Source organism: Eupeodes corollae, chromosome 1 (assembly GCF_945859685.1).
Source record: "Eupeodes corollae chromosome 1, idEupCoro1.1, whole genome shotgun sequence".
In the NCBI taxonomy this organism is placed as follows: domain Eukaryota; kingdom Metazoa; phylum Arthropoda; class Insecta; order Diptera; family Syrphidae; genus Eupeodes; species Eupeodes corollae.
The window spans coordinates 32,529,195-32,551,574 of NC_079147.1; the positions used below are offsets into that span (position 1 = coordinate 32,529,195).

At 33.6% G+C, this 22,380-nt stretch overlaps 2 protein-coding genes across 2 annotated transcripts; one reads left to right on the top strand and one right to left on the bottom strand.

The window, feature by feature from the left end:
* Positions 1-1,626: 1,626 nt before the first annotated feature.
* On the top strand, positions 1,627-2,868 carry LOC129938726 (3'(2'),5'-bisphosphate nucleotidase 1). The gene is made up of 2 exons (XM_056046442.1): positions 1,627-1,883; positions 1,968-2,868. The coding sequence occupies exons 1-2, from the start codon at positions 1,770-1,772 to the stop codon at positions 2,766-2,768; spliced, it is 915 nt and encodes a 304-aa protein (XP_055902417.1). The 5' UTR covers positions 1,627-1,769; the 3' UTR covers positions 2,769-2,868.
* Positions 2,869-16,790: 13,922 nt separating this feature from the next.
* LOC129941945 (WD repeat-containing protein 37) lies at positions 16,791-19,280 on the bottom strand. The gene is made up of 6 exons (XM_056050725.1): positions 19,201-19,280; positions 18,827-19,121; positions 18,297-18,771; positions 17,857-18,231; positions 17,551-17,797; positions 16,791-17,483 (listed from the first exon to the last, which is right to left on the bottom strand). The coding sequence occupies exons 2-6, from the start codon at positions 18,975-18,977 to the stop codon at positions 17,358-17,360; spliced, it is 1,374 nt and encodes a 457-aa protein (XP_055906700.1). The 5' UTR covers positions 18,978-19,121; positions 19,201-19,280; the 3' UTR covers positions 16,791-17,357.
* Between the last annotated feature and the right edge of the window lie 3,100 nt (positions 19,281-22,380).

Below are 22,380 nucleotides of genomic sequence, written 5' to 3' on the forward strand. Positions count from 1 at the left end.
TAACGAACACTCTTTGGCCTGTGAATCCGCCAAACAAAACCCATCAGATTTCAACTCGCCAACAAACAATGTTACATTTCAAATTTGCTTTCGAATTCGTTAATTGGTCGAATTCAAAACGAATCCCATAATCGGGCCCCAGTGGTAAAATATTTTAACTTTTTGACAATAAAGTGTTGCCGCAAGCCTTACCGACAGTGTAATTAAATGAATGCAAATATACGAGAGTTACGACTTTTTTAGAGGCTTTATATAGTTAGAACACATAGACATTCGCAAAAGTATCTCACTAGTTTAAGAAAAATATTGCAAGTAGTTGCATGAACATCACAATTAAAAAGACAATCAAATCAAAGTCTTGAAAAGAGGGGTAACAAAATGAAATGTAAAGCTTTTGTTACTATAGCAACATTTTGACAATACTGATTTAAACGAATATGCTATAATCTTCATCCGATTTCTGCATTTCTGCATTTACGACGGCATTTTTAATCTTTTATCTCTATCCTACTTTTATGCAGACTATGAAATACTTATACAAGTAAATCCACCATAAGATATTTTTGACGGTGTGTTGGGAATTTGAGGTGGCTTGGTTTGACTCACTTTGGATTTTCAGCAAGTCAAACGTCAAAAGCCCTAGGCAACGATCTAACGCTTGGCACAATCTTATCTCTCCACTTAACAACTACCTTACTATCACAATCTATCTCATATAAAAATTCAAGGAAACAAATGTATAATTTCTTCTTCCCTCTTTTTATATTTTATAAGACAGGTCGCTTTTAATTCTACCCAATGAGATAACCATTCCTAACCGATTAGTAAAACAAAATATAAATAAATTAGGTTGGGCAACAGTCCGTAGAGATCCAGGGCCTAGTGACTTACAACTCTCAACCATTCCTGTGTGCGAGTAATTGCAGGGATGGAGTGACCTACAGTTCAAATGCTGAATCCGAAAGCACTTTTTTATGACTCTTGGAGAATTTGTCAATTCCTCGCAATAGGCAGTACCCGAATAAAACTTTAGGTGGCACAGGCAGGGATCGAACCCAAGACCTCTCGCATGACAGTCCAACGCACTAACCATCATGACACGGGTACTACGATTAGTAAAATAGTTCTCCAAATTTCTCCAAATGCTTCTCAAATCATTTGTATTGAAAAAATTGAAAGTACCGACTTAACGGTGGTCAAAATCAACGAATAAATTAGACATTGCTTGGGATCGACTGGTTTGAGATCTTAACGTATTTGGATAAATTGGGTTTTCGTCTACATTACAATATACAGAAACAGTATTCTCATTTATTTGTAAGTAATGTACATGGTTTAGGTTCTTCAAATAACTTATTTGCTCCAACAGCTCAAATTTGTTTATCACTATTACCGCCAACACAAATGCGCTGAATTGTTTTAATTTTAAATACCATAATGACAACTTTTAAAGTGACAGCCAAATAAATATCTCATTTTAACAACTTTTCAAATAGAAAAAGTTATGAAGCAGTTTAAAGAAAACAAAATGCCTTCGGAGCGGAGACACCGGCAATGAGAATTTAAAATTATGAATCGAACCGATCTCAATGACAAATGCTTTTTGACATTTCTCTTGCCCTTTGAAGAAACTTCACACTGGCTAACAAAAAGAAAAACCAGCCAGAAGCACCAAAACAAGTTCTGTGAATTTTTTAATAAAATAATGCTAATCATATAATTTAAACAAGTATTAATTCCAAAAGATATATATTTAATTTAAGTTAAAAATGTCTAGTCCACTTGTTATGAGGATAATGTCCTTATCCATAAATACAGCCAAACGAGCGGGATCTATAATAAGAGACGTTATGCAAAAGGGCAACTTGGGTATCGTTGAAAAGGTTTTATACAAACAACATTATCTTAAAATACCTTATCTCTGATTGAATACAATATAAATATACAAATATACTTTGTTTTTTAAGGCTAAAGATGATCTCCAAACAGAAGCAGACAGATCAGCACAACAATGTATAATTGCCTCGCTGAGTAAACAATTTCCCAAAGTCAATATAATTGGCGAGGAGGGCAGTAGCGACTTGAATGTGTCACATGATTGGTTGGTTACCGAAATGGACTTGGAGTTCTTGTCGAAAACATGCCCATCAGACTTGATCGATGTCAAAGATGAGGACTGTATCGTTTGGGTAGATCCTCTAGATGGCACATCTGAGTACACCCAAGGATTCCTGGAGCACGTTACCGTGCTAATTGGAATTGCTGTTAAGAACTCTCCCGTTGGTGGGGTCATTCATCAACCCTATTATAAGCACGATACTGGAGAGGTGGGACGTACTATATGGGGACTCAAGGGAATCGGTTGTGGTGGATTTGAATTGAAAACTGCACCTGACGATACATTTATCATTACCACAACGCGATCACATTCCAATCCAATTGTTCAGAGTGCCTTGGAGGCACTGAGTCCAAGTGAAGTTATTAAGGTGGGAGGAGCTGGATACAAAGTGTTGCAACTGTTGGAGGGCAAAGCGCATGCGTATGTCTTTGCAAGCCCAGGGTGCAAAAAATGGGATACTTGTGCTCCCGAAGCTGTTCTCGAAGCTGCCGGCGGAACATTGACGAATATGTTTGGTGATCATTATGAATATCACGTTGATGTGGAACATCCAAATAGAGAAGGTGTTCTGGCAACCATTGGAACCATCTCGCATAGCGATATTGTAAAGAAGATACCCCAAAATGTTAAAGATGCTTTGAAAAAGTAAAACATTAATTTTAAGTACAGGTTTGTGCCGAAGAGGGTTTGTGCATTGTAAAAATAATCTCATTCCAAATGAAATAAAAATTGATTAGTGTGCTTGTAAACCGTTATTTTTATCCGAAAAGTAATTTCTAACCCAACAAAGAAGAAATTCATCAATACCAAATACACGCGTTTTCAATAAAAGAGCTTGATGCCAAATTTTATCAAATGCCTTTGAAATGTCAAGTGTAATAATCTTACTTGTTCCACTATTCGGTTAGACAAACAATAGAATCACCGCTAGACTTATTGCTACAAAAGCTTTCATGCTTCGAGATATTTCGTTTGCTCATAATTAAGCAGCGTTTCCATGACCTTGACATGAAGGGACGTGAGTGCAATTGGTGGATAGTAAGATGATTCGCCTTTTTCAGGGATAGGCTGGACAAATGCTGATTTCCTCGTAAATAGACCTAAGGAAGAGGAAAGATGGTAAAGCTTGCTTAATGGTTGTGCAAACGTTAAAGAAATTGTTTTTTTTTAATATACTCTGGTATCTTAGACCTTTTTATTGCGATATATTTTTATTGGGCTTCATCTGTTAGCCCAATTTTTATGCGTCAAGATATGTACAATGCATTTCTTATTCAATTTTCGTGAAAGGTGTACGTACCTACTGTTGATGCATTTTTGGCATTTTTCTTGGGAACTCTGTTGGCAGGCGAACGTTTCTGTTATCACCAATAATTAGATTATGTTAAACTATAATTTCAACTGGTTTCCTTGTTGAATATTACAGAGACATTTGTAAGCTTTCTAAATTGCTCGAAAGTTTAGTAAAGACTTAACTGGATTTTTTCGTAAAAGAACATGTAAGTGATGCCCAGCATGGGTTTATTTTAATTTCGGGTAGATCAACTATCACTAATCTCGCATGTTTTTCCTCTTTCATTATTAACTGGGCAGGTTTAGACTATAGACACAATACATATGGGACTTGAAAGTTAGGCAAGTTCCTAGTATCTGATTGGCCAGCTGCCAAAAAATTACCTTCCAATTAAGGAACCTTTAATGGAAAGTTGACTGGAAAGTTAGTGAAGAAAAATCTCCCTAACTATCAAGTCAAGTCTACTTCTACCAAAACGATAATTAATAATTTTGTATCATGCAACTGAAAGCTGAACTTTATTACTCTATGATTTATTTATTGTCTGCACAGCTTTATTTAATGCTTTCTGTAAAAGTTTTTGGAAAAGAAATAACTAATATTTCTTTCCAATACAAAATGCAGATCATGGCTTGCCTGAGGAGTGTCAAAATGTACGTTCAAAGAATGAAGTTGACTGCAAATGAAGTCCCTTATGTTGGCTGCCCATTGTATAGAAAGTCAAAGTCAAGTAGACGCATTTAATTCTGTATGATAAAACATACTGCTTCGTAAGCTTTATAACTTTGGGATTCACTCTAATCTTCTTCATTGGCTTTCATCTTTGTTAAGTGATAGTGAAGGTACAAATAGTATAACTTGATAATCAAACCTGGAGATCTATTAAATGTTTCTCAGGAGTTCCCCAGGGCAGTCATCTTGGCCCTATTTTACTCACTTATAATCTGTATCGATGATATTTACAAAAACATAAAGTTCAGCCAATGTCTCATTATATGCTGAAGATCTCAAATTATTTTTAAAAATGAAAACCATTTATGACTGCTTCAATCTCCAAATAAACCTTGATCATTTATCAAACTGGGGTTTGGTTAACTATAATAAACTTAATGTCAAGAAATGCTTCTAGGGAACTCACAACTTATTATTTTGCGTATTCTATTGATCGTATCCCTCTTCAGAGAACTGCTGCGGTAAGAATTTGGGTGTCACCTTTTATTACAAGTTTACATTTGTTCCGCACAAGAATGCTATTATCGCTAAAATCAACTCTATGATTGGTTTCATTAAAAGAAACTCAACTGACTTTTCGGATCCCCATACGCTTACATCTTTATATAACTCATTAGTTAGATCATTACTTGAGTATGCTGATGTCATATGGAATCGTTACCAACAAACGTTTTCGGATAAAATTGAGAAAGTTCAGCATCGTTTCACAAAATATGTGTTTTGTAAAATGCGCTGAAATTTTTTTCCGGATTCTCAAGCTCGACGTAATCTTCTGGATCTTAAATCTCTCAAATCTCGAAGAGCTATTCATGATATAGTATTTGTGCAAGATTCCTTCTATCGTTTATTTGTTTTTATGTCCCGATTAGACCATTGATAGAATGATGCCTTCTTTTTCAAACTAAACAGAGGACAAATTATGGAATGAATGAACCAGTTTCAAGGTCAATTAGGGAGTTCAACGAAGTAAATTCAAAAATGATTTGTATTATTTATTTTTATTATGTTTTTAATCTTTTTTGCATCTGTTGAGTCTGTAGCTCGTAGATTAAATGAATAAGTAGTAAGTATGTAGGTAATTAATTTATTTATAAATATTTTAATACAGTTTGAATAACGAATTTTATAAAGCTTTGGCATAGCCGTCAGATCTGTTGACAAAGTATATAAAGCGATTTTAGCTTATATTGTAAAATTTAAATGAATTGGTTTAAATAAATGCAGTCATTAAAAGATTTTAGTACTTATAAATTGAATTAAAAAAACAGTACAAAAATTTCCAATTTACACCATTTAATAATTTTATTGTTTCTTTCATTGTAAAACTGTTTTTCTGGAAAAATCTTAGTCTTTGGTGTCTTAACACTGGGCAAATGCTTATAAAATGGAAACAGTCTTCTTTTGCTTTCATGTTACATAGAGTACAGAATTGCTGGAAATTTCCGTTGTATGGACTGCCATTTAAGGTTAGGAGTTATCCCACATCTGGATTTGAATATTAACGATATTTCTTTATAGCTGAATGTGTTTTCAAAATAATTATTGCGTAAAAGGTTATGATTTATTTGTAAGTATATTATTCTGCTCTCAGATTGCTTAGCCTCTACTACTAATTTTTCTCGAACTAAGTCTTCGTGTTTTTTAAATTATCTTGTAAAGCTGCTCCTTTAGTCAAATCAAATTGGATAACTTCTCCACAGCTATTGCCTATATGTTGCCATTTTGCAACCCACCAGACCTTATTCCGAATTTCATAAAGGAGCATTTTCTTTGTCAAACGTGCATCTGAATGTGAAGCAACTTTATAGATTTAGTCGGCCTGCATCTTAAGGGTGTTGGTAAAAAGTTTTGAAACCCCAGTTTTTAAATAAATTGCGTAGTTAGGTGTTCCATTTGGCAGATTAAAAAGTTTTTTTTATGAAATTGCTTTGGAACTTTTCTACTGCTTCAAATTCATCTGTTCCCCAAACTTGGGCCGCGTAACAAAGAGATGTTTTAACAACACAATCAAATATTTTGTATTTAGCTGACAGCAATACATTTTGGTTTGAGAAAATATTCCTCCATGTCATATTCAGCAAGCTTTGCTAAGACTTCGCCTTTTCAATTAGATGATTTTTAAAATCCATAGTTTTGTTCAATTTCACACCCAAATAATTTTAATCTTTAGTGATTTCAAGACGATGGCCATTGAAGAACCAACCTTCTCTAACCAACCTGTGAGAAGATCTTGTAAATACCATGATTTTGGATTTTTCAATATTTATTGCAAGTCCCCATGTGTTGCAGTATGTTGACAACCGATTTATTATAAGCTGCAAATTTTCTGGATCACTAGATTATCTGCATAGAGTATAGAACATTGGTCGTATTCACAAAGCTAGTGGCTACGTAGTCAAAATTCAACTAGCTTCGTGAATGCAAAACTACACTACAAAGCTGGTCAATCTGGAACTGTCGTGGTTAGGTTAGGTTATAGTGGCTGTCCAAGATGGAAACGGACATACTAAGGCCAGTTTAATGGCCCATTGTGATACCACATGAATCTTGGGGCTTCCTCCTAAGCTCAATGGAACCAGCTTGAATCCCTAACGAAACGTGAGAGGCTGATTACACCGATATGATTTAGATCGAAAGAAGAATTCTCCTAGGTAATTCTTGCGTTTTCAAGCTAGAGCAGGGCATGTGCAGAAAAGATGAAGAACCCTTTCTTCCTCTTCCTCGTCCAGCTACTGCAAAAGTCATTTGAGAATACGCCTAGTCTCGTGGCGTGCTTTCCTATTAGACAGTGTCCGGTTATGACACCTATTATATGCGATCTGCTTAGAGAGAGCAAGCACCTTGAACGTTTTAAATCCAGTGTTGGCCAGATGTTTTTTGTGGCTTGACACGTGGTGATGTTGTTTCACCTGGTGCCTGCCCTCCTCCCAGCGTCTTGCATTAGCAACAGTTTACAAGTAGCGATTGGTATGCCAGTACTTGCCAAACGTGGTAGGATGGGCTGTACTGTACCGTTCCTGGCGAGTTCATTTGACTTACAGTTACCTGGAATGTCTATTAGACACCCACTTTCCAGGTAGTTCTAACATACTCAACGACTTAACATCAGAGTCTCAAGCTTCTACAAGCGATTAAGTTGATCTAATAATGCGGGAAAAACTGCAATGGGCCATAGACAGCTTTGATCCATATAAATCTCCAGGACCAGATGGAATCATTCCGGCCGAACTACAAAAAGCTCAGACATGATTATTCCACCATTGGAAATCATTCTGACAAGCTGTGTAAGGTTGAGATATATTCCCAAAGCCTGGAGAATGGCAAAAGTAGTCTTCATTCTCAAAGCAGGGAAACCCTCACACGTTAACCCTAAAGATCTACGACCAATCAGCCTATCATCCTTCCTTCTTAAATCCGTGGAAAGATTGATTAAAATTTATATCAGACATAATTTAAAACCATGTCTCATTTTCACAGCTCAACATGCTTACTCTAAGGGAAAATCAGTAGAATCAGCACTTCACTCACTGGTACGTACTATTGAACATTCCCTCGAATACAAAGAATATAACCTGGTAGCGTTCCTAGATATTGAAGGAGCTTTCAACAACGTCAGTTACCAGGCGATCACAACAGCAATGGATAAGCTGAAATTAGAGAAGTCACTCATAGATCTTATAAGTCTCATGCTCAAAAGCAGGACAATAATTTCTAACATGAGAAGTTTTACTACCACCAGATCGGTGAATCGAGGCACTCCCCAAGGTGGAGTCCTTTCGCCTCTTTTATGGAACATGGTAGTAAACGACTTACTTACAACATTGGAAACAGAAGGTTTCAAGGTGATTGCCTACGCTGACGACGTTGCGATATCCGTATCTGGGAAGCACCCCCAAGTTCTCTCGGAACTCCTACAAAATGCCCTAAACAGGCTAACTAAATGGGCTAATCAATGTGGATTGGACGTCAACCCACACAAAACAGAATTAATACTCTTCTCGAGAAGATATAAAATTCCTCAGATTAGCCCACCCAAGATTAAAGGAATACCATTAAGCTTTTCCGACCAAGCTAAATATTTGGGCCTCATTTTAGACAAAAAACTAAATTGGAAGGCAAATATTGATGAAAGAGTCAAAAAGGCTACTGTAGCGCTTTTTACTTGTAAAAAGGCCATAGGATCAAAATGGGGCTTCTCCCCAAAAATAACCCACTGGCTATACACTTCGGTAATCAGGCCGATACTCATTTATGGAGCCGTCGTATGGTGGACCGCACTGGATAAGATGGTAAATCTAAATAAACTCATTAAAGTCCAGCGGTCAGCAGGTATGTGCATCACACTAGCACTTCGCACAACACCAACCGCAGCACTGGAAGTGCTTTAAAACCTAACACCACTTGACATCTTCTCTAAAAAGGTGGCTGCCAACTCATGTGTAAGGCTTAGAGCCACCTCTCAATGGACCAGTAACAATACTGGACATACAACTATTCTAGACAATTTTAGATCTATCCCAGATCGCTTAGACTATACCACCCCAAAAATGGTATTTGGTAAAAGATTCCATGTGTCCATCCCTTCAAGATCCTCCTGGGAAGAAGAGGGACCCCTAGAAGACGATGCGGTACACTTCTATACTGACGGTTCAAAGACCGATCACGGAGTTGGAAGTGGTATCTTTTCAGAACAACTGAATCTCAGTCTATCCTATAGACTTCCCAATCAATGTAGTGTATTCCAGGCAGAAGTAATGGCGATTAAAGAAGCACTATCCTGGCTCAAAGAAAACGTTATATCTTGTAAGGATATACGAATCTTCTCGGACAGCCAAGCCGCTCTTAAATCTCGCGCGTCTGTCTCCACAAACTCTCGAGCAGTCCACGATTGTCAATCATCTCTGAAGGAGATGACGGAACAGTTTAACATTCACCTCATTTGGGTGCCGGGCCACAGAGACATTCCGGGAAATTGCAAAGCCGATGAGCTCGCCAAAAACGGAACACTTCTGCCTTATGTTAGACAAAAACATAACATAGGAACACCACTTGCTACATGCAAATATCTTCTCAAGCAATATGCTTTAGAAACAACAAATACTAGATGGTCACAAAGTACCACCTGCCTGGCAACTAAGCAAATATGGCCAAGTATTGACTTAAAACGGTCAAAAGGCTTGATAACACTAAGCAGACAAAGTATAAGCTCTACAATTGGAGTAATAACGGGACACTGCCTCATAGGTAGACATGCTCTGAGGCTAGGGGTCTACACAAATGACTTCAGTAGAAGCTGCATGGACGAGGAGGAAGAGGAAACAGTCCAACACCTTCTATGTACATGTCCAGCACTCTCCATTAGAAGGAATTATTTTCTCGGTAATCCCTTCTTCGATAATACCAGTGAACTGGCAACGATTGACACAAAACGTCTCTCTAACTTTATTAAAAGTACAAAATGGTTTGTTTAAATTCATTACTCTCCCATGAGTAACCTCATTAGTGGTATCACAATGGACCCTTGAGGTCTACGTGTGTCAATGATATCTGGACAGCCACTCCAACCTAACCTAACCTATGGACTGTTATAGAGTTTGTAGAGACAGAGTTCAGAGATTTTTTAAGCGGCCTGGCTGTCAGAGAAAATACGGATATCAGATGTTGACATCACGTTTTCTTTGAGCCAAGACAAGACTAAAAGTTCCGACTGGAACACGCTACAATGATTGGGAAGGCGGAATGAGAGACTTAATTTCAGTCGTTCAGAGTACACACCTCCACCAACCCCATCTTTGGTTTTTGACCTGTCATATTATTGAACTGTCATATTATAGACAAATGCAAATATATAAACAAAGAAACATTTTTGATTTGATAACTTTAACTTATCTTTTGTGTTTTTAAATTCAATAAAACCAAATCTAAGACACAGTTTGAGTGATTTAATTTGTATTTAAATACTGGACGATTTATTTTATTTTGAATTCGTGTGTTTTTACCGAGCAGCTGATTGTGAAACGTCAAAATCATTCTCCACTAACTTTGTAGCCGAATTTTTTACACTACGTCGGAGGGGAAATTTCAACTACTTTTGTAGGAAGGAAGATATTTGCCAATATTGGTAATGAACAACCAAACAGCAAAGCACTCAAAGGGCATCCTTGTTTAAAACCAGCGTTAGTATCAAACCACTGTGACAAACGTAGATTCATCCCAAACCGCTGCTTCTGTACCAGTATACATATCGTCGCCCGAGAAAATTATTGTCGTATGTAGCATTTTGTAATGTTTGGGAAATCGCAATCAAAGTTTAAAAAATCATATCTTTAAAACGGCTAAGTAGAATTGTTTGAAATTTGAACCATTTGTTCAGAACGAATTAAGTTTTATTTTTAAAGCAAAATATAAAGTTTGCATCCACTAAAACAAAAATTGAAGCCAATTTAGTACAATATCATTTTGTCGTATGTTACATTTTTACTAAAAAAGTTTGTTTTTCATACACAAATAATAAAGTCACGTAATCATCACATAATAAAACGGGCATAAAAAAAAATATTGTGGGTTTGAAACAAAAAACTAAAATAAAACCAAACATTTTTTGAACATGAAACATAGACTCCATTTTTATTTTCTTGTAAAAAAATAAACTTAATAAAACATTAACAAAACAAAATAGAAACTTAATAAATAAATAAATCACAAATTCATTAAAAAAAGAAAAAAATAAGAATCTTCATAAAATAATAAAAAATAAATAAATTCTTATTCTTAAAATGATATTAATTAAAAATATTGATAAAATACATAGAACAATTTAAGACGGTGCTTATAACTTAAAAATTGCTCTATAATAAGCTTTGTCTTCATCAGGAAGATATGGAATCATACTTTTAATGTCTGCTCTCTTTTGTATATCTATTGCTTTCGCTGAAGCGCTTCGCAGTTCTTTTCGCCAAATGAGATCATTATTTGCTATATTTTGAGCAGAGTTTTTACCTTTTGTTTTATTTATTAAACTATTATAAGTATAAAAAGTTTCATTAAAAGAAAATATCCTCATAGCACATACGAAACGTTGCCGATGTGGCACGATCGTGCCATTTTGACACGAAAATTTTCTCGTGGCACGGTGGCACGAAAAATTTAAATATGGCACGTTTTTTTTATTTTAATTTTTTTACATAAATTAAAACTCATAGGGTAAGCGCAGTGTCACTGTCAATGTTCATCACAAGAAATCTGTTGCCAAAAATAAATGGAACCTGGAGACTTTATTAAAATGTTTGGCTTTCATTACTGAGCACAGTTTGCCGATATCTATAATGGATCATCTTCCAGGCTTTTTATGATCGGTGTGTCCAGACTCAAAAACAGCTCAAGGATTTCATTGTGGAAGAATGAAGGCAAACGAAGTTCTTACTGAAAAAAAGCACCGATTGCACCAAAGAAATTGCAGACAAACTATGATGGCATTTTTTCCATTAAAGTAGACGAAAGTACAGATGCATCGTGTAAAAAATGTTTGGTCATTTTAGCTAGGTATTTTGACACGCATACATTACTTATTGAAGATAAGTTTCTTGCTATAATAGAGTTGAACGATAGTACAGCTGACAGTTTATCAAGAACTATACTTAATTTTTTAGAGACTATTATAAGTCTCAAAAATAAATGTATTAGTTTCAGATATATCTACTTTTCACAAAATTATCCTTAAAAATTGTTTAAAAGAAGATTATGTTCATTCTTTAAAAAACAAAGGTGATATTTGCTATGAAATCGAAAACTGTAAGCCAACAGATCATATTTTTGTGGGAATTGAGTGCACAGAAGAGCTTCAAAATTTAGAGACTAACGAAAAGTTGAGTGTCTTGAAAGATTGTCAAATATTCTATAAAAAACTTTCACAAGAATTTGAAAGAAAACTTAATTTAAAGGATAATGTTCAAAATATGTTTAAGATAATTGATCCAACCTTTTTAAAAATAATCCAAACATGCAAAGTATTTTGCCACACTTCAATATTTTGGTATCAGAATTTTCTCATCTTTTAGAGTGCGAGAAAGATGTTCTTTTTGGTGAAATAAGAAAAAAAATTGAGATTGGGCTAGCCAAAATCGTTTTTCTTGAATATTCAAAAACATTTTGGCTTTAGTTGTATAAATTAAAAAACATAATTGATCAAGGAATGTTCATTAATATTTCCAAATTTATGTTGATTCTCCTTAGCTTGCCTCACTGAAGTGCATCAGCAGAAAGAGTATTTTCAAGGCTAAATAACATTAAAACTAACAACAAAAACAGACTGTCATATAAAACAATAAATGCTATAATGTCATATAATAAAATTATTAAGCCTAATAGTTGTCAAAGTTTCAAACCTCCAGCTAATTTATTTATTTAACAAACCTTTATATAAATTTATATATATTTTTAATAATAATACCAACTCATAATGTGATGTGAAATATGTAGTTATGAACTTGCCAAAAACGAATAGAGTAAGTAATTTTTTTTTAATAGTATTGAATTAAAATTTATTTTTAAAGAAAAACTTGAGTTTTTATTTTCATATGGCACAAAAATTTCATAAATGGCACGTTTTTTTAAAAAATGTGGCACGAACATTTTTTTTTGGCGGCAACGCTGTATTACGACAATGATCTACCGTAACTTGAAAAAGAAATTGTAGTATGTGCAGGACTTTTAACACATTCGACAATAATTTACTGCAAGATCAAAAACCGAGTTTACAATAGAAAAAATGTCGCATACGACAAAATAAATACCCAAACGCATTCAACCTTGCACATACGACAAAATTGATACAAATTATCTCTGTAACTAAGATAGATATTAAAACGCGGAAAACAGCATTTGAAATATTATTTTTTGTTTGTAAAAACCGCATCAAAACCTGAAAATCGCATTTTTTCACATACGAAAATAATTTTCTCAGACGACGATATTCTTAACAAATATAAAAAATTTGAGAAAATTCCGAGTTGAGAGAGTTTAAAAAAAGTGCATTTCTGTTCACAAGGTCGAAAGCTGCCTTGGCTTTAACAATTGACGTTAAAACAAATATCTGATCCACAGTAAAATATTTTATTCTGAAACCCGCTTAAAAGTTAGTAAAAAAGCTGTTATTAATCAACCCACTTTTCTATTCTGTTCACTAAAACACAGCATAGTATTTTAGCCATAACATTCATAAATGATATTTCCCGATAATTTTCGACGTTGTTTGGATCACCTTTCATATGAATAGGGAATATAACAGATTTTTTGAATTAGGAGTGAATAAAGCCGGTTGAAAGAATATTGTTAAAAGGCTGCTTTAGCTTATCAATGAAAGCTGGTGTTGCATTTTTGAAGTATTCATATGGAATTTCGTCTTCGCCTGGTGCTTTTCCATCTTTTGCTCTTTGAAGTACGATTTTTATTTCAGTTAGGCCTATTTTACAGTCCAAGCAAAGCATAAGCTAAGGACAAATCTAATTGATTTGAGAGCAGGTTTTTTAAGTGGTATAAAAGATGATCTGTAGACAAATTTGTACCAATTACAATGTTGGATCCATTTATTTCATTGGCTAAATTCCAAAAATCTTTCGAATTACTGGCCAGGCTTAAGATTTTGCTTGAATATTTTTAAATTCAGCTTTTTTTGTGCGGCATAATTGCTGGTATTTGGAGTTTAATTCAACGTATACCATTTTCTCAGTTCCTCGGTATAACAGTTTCGTAGTGCTTGTAAAAGGGCAATGATTTTTTCGGGCTTTCATACATTCTTTATCAAAACACTTTAAATGAATAAATAAATTCGAGAATAGGACATTGTTTTAAAACAGGTTCGGTTTCATCTAAATAAACCTCAACTTTTAATTATAATGCACTTGATCAATAAGAAGTTCAAGCTCCACGCCAAATGTCTTCCGAGTAAAACAAATCCTTTTATAAACTTTTAAAACAAACTCAAAACCTATGCTATACTTTCACACCAATAATATACAATTTTAAATACAATTATGATAATTTTAGCAAATTTAATAGTTCTAAAATGGTTTATAAATTTAATTTTCATAATTTATCTTTGATGAATAATTGTTTTAGTAATATTAATTGGTCAAATGAGTTTCTGGATAAAAATATACATGAAAAGTTCCAATGTTTTAAAATCTTTTTTAAAATTGTTTTAAATGATTGTATACCTATGTATAGCAGAAAAGTTAGCTCTCATCCGGTTTGGAATAATAAACGAATATTAAATTTGAAAAATGCTAAAAACGCAGCGTTTAAAAAATATAAAGAAAAACCTTCCGATGATTCTTATGCAATTTTTTCTCGTCTCAGGAAAGAGTTTGTTTTTCTTTTAAAATTTCTTTATTGTAATTATATTCATTCTGTTGAAAGTAATCTAAAGCAATCTCCAACATCTTTTTGGAAACTAATAAATACTAAACGAAGTACTACTGGATTTCCAACAACTATGTTTTTTGGTAATAATAAAACTAGTGATCCGAAAATGATTGTAGATTTTTTTGGACAGTTTTTTGAAAGTATTTATAACTCTTCTACATCTTCAACAATAAATTATCAATTCATTAATGCCTTGCCATCTATTTTTGATTGTTCTAGCATATCATTTGACTTAACTGAGATTGAAGATGCTTTGCATAAACTTAAACCTAAAAAAAACTGCAGATATATTAGGATTTTTCCCTATTGTTTTTCGCCATTGTGCAAGTTCTCTTTCTGTTCCGCTATTACATCTATTCAATGAATATATTTCTAATGGTATTTTCCTGAATGAGTGGAAAGTCTCTATCATTGATCCGATTTTTAAATCTGGATCAAAAAACTTAGTAACGAACTATAGACCAATAACTAAGCTACCTGTTCCAAAGCTTTTAGATAGCCTTGTTTAAGGTAAATTTAAATCTATCATAAAGCAAAATGTAAGTAAATATCAACATGGTTTTTGGAAAGGTAGGTCTACTAATTCTAATCTAGTAGAATTCACAAATTTTGTCATTAATACTCTAGACAATCGAAAACAAGTTCATGTGATTTATACAGACTTTGTAATTGGGTTAATTTAAATATACTCTTAAAAAAACTTCAAGCATATGGCTTCCATGGACCGCTACTTCAATGGCTTTCTTCATATTTACTTGGTCGAAAACAATATGTAAAGATCGGGGACTTTTTCTCAAAAGAGATTAAAGTAACTTCTGGTGTTGCAGAAGGTAGTCATATGGGTCATTTATTATTCTTACTTTTTATTAATGATCTTCCAAATGTTCTTAAAAATTCTCATTGCCTTATGTATGCGGATGACATAAAGTTCTTTTCTCGAATTTCTAATTTAAATAATTCTTTTCTGCTTCAAAATGATCTAAATTTATTTGTTGATTGGTGCAAGTCAAATGATCTCTTGTTAAATGTTGACAAGTGTGCTTGTATGGCCTACAATAGAACTTTGTTAAATATTATTCCAAACTATTCATTAAATAATTTTACGTTACAAGTTGATGAAAAGTTCAAGGACTTTGGCGTTATATTTGATTTTAAATTGAAATTTAACTTACATATTAATTATATTGTATCCAAAGCAAATTCTTTACTTTTATTCATCAAAAGAAACTCATTGGAATTTAAGGACCCTTACACCATTAAATCTTTATACTGCAGTATTGTGCGTCCTGTTCTTGAATATAATTGTGTTGTTTGGAGCTCTACAACTGATTTTAATAAAAAGAGAATTGAAAATGTTCAAAAAAAATTTCTCAGATTTGCTCTTCGAAATATTTTAGAACAATATAGAAGGTTTCCATCATTCTTATAATTCGAAATATCTATTACTTGGAATACAGACTCTTGAGTCGAGAAGAAAAATGTATAGTGTCATGTTTATTCGTGATATTTTGACTTCAACTATTGATTGTGAGAGTTTGCTTAACTGCTTGCATCTGTAGCTCCTTCAATTTCCTTAAGAGTCAGACCGCTTTTGTCAATTGATTCCCATCATAAGCTATATGGACAACGTGAACCGATTTCCGCATGTTTTAATTTATTTAATATGTTTTATTCTAGTTTGGATATATCAATGTCCAGAAACTTATTTAAAAGTCGATTGTTCACTTTAATTAATTAATTTTTTTTTTCCAATTTTTAATTTTATATATAATATGTAATAATTATAAACTGAATTGTATTATACATGTACTTCATTTGAAATCTGTTGAATGTAAATTCGTAGATTGGTTACTTAAATAAACAAACAAATAAACAAACACCAGAGTCTTTCCAAACTGATGTTTATTTATAAATCTGCAACTAGTTGCCATATGTATCAACACCAACCACAAAGTTTTCTATTTATTCAAACCGAAAGCACAGAACAAATAAAAAAATAAGAAAGTATACATATTATGACAATCAAAAGAATGATTTATTTGACTCTTTTGTCAGCTGCTTTAATTTAGTTAAAGTAATTCCCAAATCGTTGGAATGATAGAACCCTGATAACAATTTCACTTGCTTTTCAATTTCAATGTAGATTTCGCTTTGATTTCACTCGAATTTTCTTCCTTGTTCAATAAAAACAAATAAATAACCGTTTTGTTTTCTTTTTGTTAGTGCTTTTTTATTTATGAGGGAAAAATAAATACAGTTAATACGGTAAGTGTATATAGATTCACTTTTTTACTACCACTAAAACTACTCAGAAAACTAAGATCTTTATTTTTATTTATTTAGTTTTAATCCTAGATATGTCCAGCTAAAATTGTATCTTTATTTTGAAACAGAAAATATATAATATTAATTATCTATATAATATAATAACTTTGTAAATATTTTTATATTTGTTCATTATGAATTTAAAATGATGCACAATTTATTAGAAGTCTATATTTTTTACTTTAAGGAAATAAGTGATGTTTACAACATTAATAATTATAAAGGAGAAGGAACATCAATAACAATAATAGTAATAATAATTATGATGGATTAATATAATATTCTCTTTTTAAAATTAAACAATTAAATAAATTATACATTTTATTTGTATTTAATAATAATAATATTTACGATCCCTACAACAATAAAATCCTATCCTCATTAATGAGTATGTGAAATTACATTTAATACATAATAATTACCTTTTTCTTTTGTTATATTTTCTGTTTTTAAATTAAAATAAAATTAATTATCCTTTGGTAATGAGATCGACCAACCGAGAACTCTTCTGTCGAATCCACATGAGAATAGATTACAGTTGAAAACAGGCTCCTCAGCCCATGCAACTGATGACACCATACGACGATGACCCTACGCAAACAAAAATATATTTAAGTGATCTTTTCTGGAATTTTAAAATAATGTATATGAAGCTTACTTGTCGACTTGTCCTGGGTAAGCGAGCTACTCGTTGTCCATTCAAATCAAACAAACGAATCTGTCGGTTATCGTGTGGAATGGCGATTACTCCCGTCGATGAGACAGCCAATCTATTGACAGCTGAATCGGTACGAATGGTAGCCAGAGCCGATCTCATGTTACGCAATTCCCAGACCTTGACAGTACGATCATCCGAGCCTGATACAACTTTGTCGTCTTTGGTGAAAACAGTTGAAGTTACGCTCCTAAAGAATTGAAGTTTTTTTTATAAAAAAATAACAAAAGACAACAAAAAAATTCGTACTCAGTGTGGCCTTGAAAAACTGATACTGCTGGTATGGCATCTCTAAAGTCCCACAAACGGAAAGTCGAGTCTCTTGAAGCAGTAATCACTAAGCGTTGACTGGAATGTGCCGAGACATGAGTCAACTCGTGATCGTGTCCCGTTAAAGGCTGAATGGGTTCTTTAGTTTCAACATCCCACAACATCGCAGTTCTATCCCAGCTACCAGTGATTATTTGGTCCATATTCGGTAGCCAATCGGCGGCAACCACAACCGACGTATGACCACCGGGTCCTGAAAATTCACACAATGGAGTTCGTAAAGTATCCACTCTATCACGATCCTCCACTTGTTCGTCACTATCATCGAGTTCCTCTTCAGATGAATGCCCCTTTCTTGATAGCAAAAAAGACGAAAATGAAAATCAATCAATGATCGATGTAGATGTATCTTATCTTACTTGGAAACTTCCCAATTAACGGCAGCTTGCCAGATGTGAGCAGTGCCATCACCACTGCCAGTCAGAACCAGATCACGATTTTGATGGAATTTTATTGAATTCACCGAGCCAGCATGGCCTTGATATTGGAGCAGACATCGCCCGCTCTCAATTCCCCAAATGCATGCCGTATGATCGGCTGAGGCAGTTCCTATAATTGGTTGTCCGGATTTGGCAGCAATCTGCCAAACTCCGTCCTTATGGCCACAGAAGTCACGCACCAAAGAACTGACAACTGACTGCGCCTTGAAACTGGACACAATTCGAGATGTCTGTGCTCTTATTTTATGGCTTGCTTTGACTTTACTTCCCGACGATGCTATCTTCGATTTGAAGCTTTTCATGGGAATGCCAGTTGTGTCGGGATCATCGTGTCCTGCTGAACGATCACAACCCATATTTTCCTTCCCACCCAGAGATTCTAGTTTTTCTTGCACTGTCACGTAAGTTTTAAATATTTTTCTTTTGTTTTTAATTAGCTAGATACTTACAAGTGAGGTTCTCCATGTAGAGCAGTTCGAATTCTTTTTCGATCTGGGAGAAAAGCATATGGAGTCGCCCTCGGAATGGAGCATCATCTGGAATGCTGAGGTCTTCAGCGAGACTAGACAATCGAGATCCGCGTTTCGATGATTGCTTCATGATGGTTGGGTTGGGGTGTTATTGAGTTGGAACGTTGTCGTCGTTGGGAGCAATATCCAAAGGTCTTTGTTTATCTTGGTTTGGTTGCCAATGCGCTTAGCCAATTTGATAAGATTGAGGGCACTTTTTGTTGATATGGAAACTCTAAGGGTTTAAAATGTTAATCCAATATTGAAATATTAAGCAATTATGTTTTATATTTTTAATTTTAAGCAATAAATACATTTTTTTTGGTCGACATCAAAGTGGAAAATAAAAATATACTCCTGAATTGACATTTTTGACAGATGTCAGTCGAGGCTACGCTCTGGTCATTTATAAGGGGTGTTCATATGATAGAGATCCCGAAATGGAGTTATTCTTGCAGAAACTATACATATTTAAGGCAGAGCTCGCACGGAGCAGTGACAATAGAAAAGAATCCGAGGTGGATATAGTTGGATTTGAATCGAAGTGATTTTTCGAAACATTTACTCTGTTAGATATGTGGATTATCCTGATCGCTACTGCTAATTGTTTTTAAATCTATGGATTCAGATTTTGTTTATTTTATTTTGATTTTACGATTTCGGAAGACAAAATTTGCTATGAATGCAGAAAACGACAGCAGCGCTCAGATCAACGAAAAATATTACTCTTCTTCACCGCCCTTTCTTTGGGCTTAGAAAGCAATTAAGTAGTAAAGACCTTTCGTGAGTAACTTAAAAAGACCCGTATCATACCCGTCTGGTTATACGGTACATAAGCATGGACTATGAAAAAAGTGGATGAAAGCACATTGGGTTGTCTCCGTTCGTATGCATAGAAGGTGAGTGGATAAGAAGATAGAAAGACGAGCTGTATTAGCTTTACAGCAAGGCTGACTTAAGAGAAACGGGAAAAAGTATGGTCCAACAATGTTCCATTTAAGGATTTAAAGAGAAATTCTTTTTCATAATGAAGTAGATTTCTAATTTAGAAGTCAATTGATATTAAAAATGTAAAGTAATTTTACTGGTCTGTACGGCTTTGTTCATGCAGATGAAATTAAATAAAGTCCTTCAATAAGAGGTTCAATTATAATAGCCTCGTTTTATTTTCACCATGATCCAATCTGGATCTTTTTCTTTTATAGAATCAATCACAACAATATCAGCCGGGCTGAGAGGAAGATATTACATATTATATAATAAAGGAAAGAAAGGCTAAAATTTTAAAACATTATACAACAATCAAATTAAAGAAAATAGATAAGTCAGAACGAGCAAAGGAACCTCGTTAAGATAGAAAAGAAAAGTTGAAAAAGTTTTTGCAAATACAAAATAAAACCTTTTAAAACCACTAAACAAAATTAAAGAAATAATAAAATTGTTGATTTGAGTTATAAAATATACAATTCATTATATTTTACACTTTTGTCAAAATAATGTGTCGTTTTTAATTTAACGAGGTACTGCATTTAAATTTTCAATACTTACGAGGTATTGCTAACAATTCCCTTGTTTACTAAATCATCATTTTTTTATTTTAAAAACGTAACACGACTAGGTTAAACTTCTTCGAATATTTTATTTTATTTCGTAGTGATAAATACATTAAATCAAAAACCAACTAATAAATTAAACTCTAATGGCAAACATAAAAGAAACACATTTCAGAATACTGAAATACAAAAAGGTCTAATACGGGAATCCATTTATTAATAACTTAATGTACAGTTAGTCTGGAACATTATAAATTTAAAACAGGTATTAAGCAACAAATTAAAAGTATAGTTAAAGAGGAGAATTCATTTAATAATAAGTTAAAGCACAGTTAGTAAGAAAAAATTAAAGTTAGGTTTTACACAAATAATAAAAAAGTACTTGAGTGAAAAGAACTAATTAATTTAAAATGCACTACAAAGGCAAACAAATAAGATACATTTAAGAATGTTATAACAGACAAAGCCGAACTGACAATGTTAATTTTATATTAGTTCAAGTAAAACTATTTTAATAACAGAAATAAAAAAAATAAATCAAAAATAAGTAAATATCAAATAAATTCAAGTTGCACACATTTCAAAAGATAATTTAAAACATATTAAAGAAATTGACATTTTCATAAAAAGACCAATAGTATCTCGGTATTATAGCTTTAATTTCCTGCAGATGGTCAACTTTTTTTTTTAATATTAAAAGGTGATGAAAACATTTTTGGGCCTTGCTGGTAAGTCTTTGTACTCATCATCGAAATCCAATTTGTACGAATTCGTACCTCTATGATATCGATAACTTTTGACATTTGTTACACAGGGGTCATTCGTTTTTTCCTTGGCCTAATTGAACTATATTTCACTGTTGCAGATTGACCAGCTTTGTAGTGTACTTTTGCATTCACAAAGCTAGTTGAATTTTGACTACGTAGTCACTAGCTTTGTGAAAGCACCCATTAATTCTTTAGCTCTAACGTTTTTGAAAAAATCAAAATTTGGAGCCTCAGTTTTAGGTATATAATGTTTTGTTGACTTTTGTCAACCTTACGTAATCATTGGAGATGTGGATTTCTTTATTTTCTATCTTATTTTCAATTGTGCTGTGCACGCTATCGCATTCCATTTTAGTATGCCCTTTTGTAAGGTCCTTCTGAATAATCTCAACTTCATATTTTTGAGATATGAACAAAAGTGTATTGCTCATGATGCTGTTACGGTTCTGTGACGTGCAACCATCAGAATATCAGAATAGATGATAATATTAATCTTGCTCCCCAACTTCAAAAAATTTATTTCTAAATTATCCAAAAGAAAAGATGGAAATGTTGATGCCTGGCCATCTGAAACGGTTCCATCAAACCAGTAAGAGCCCGTTCACACGATTCCGAATCGGCGGTTTTACCGTATCGTCGATTTTACCATATAATCCAGTGTCAATATAATTTAAATGAGTATATTCAGACGATACGGCATTTAACTGTATACGGTAAAATTACCGATTAGGTCGATTTTGTCATTCGGTTTTGTCTCTGCAAATCGTTTTCGGTCGTACGGTAAAACAAACCGATTCAGCTAACCGTGGCAATGTATTTATATACAGTGCGTTCAGACGATTCGATATTTTGACCGATAGTGCGTAATTTTTCGTCTGGGCTATTGTCGAATAATGTATTGCTAATATATAGTCGTAGTGGGTCGTCAATGTAGGGTTGAGTACTGTGTACGGTTAAATTACCGTACCGTCTGAACACTAACTGAAAGACACCGAATCGAGAAAATATCCGATACGATGAAAATATCGAACTATGTGAACGGGCATGTAGCAGTTTTGTCAGCTAAATTATAGACTGTAAAGTTATGACAGCACAACTTGGTTCGGTAATATAATGCACTCGCATTTTTATTAACGGTCAGTTTTTAACAGCCTGTACATCTATTGCTAGAACA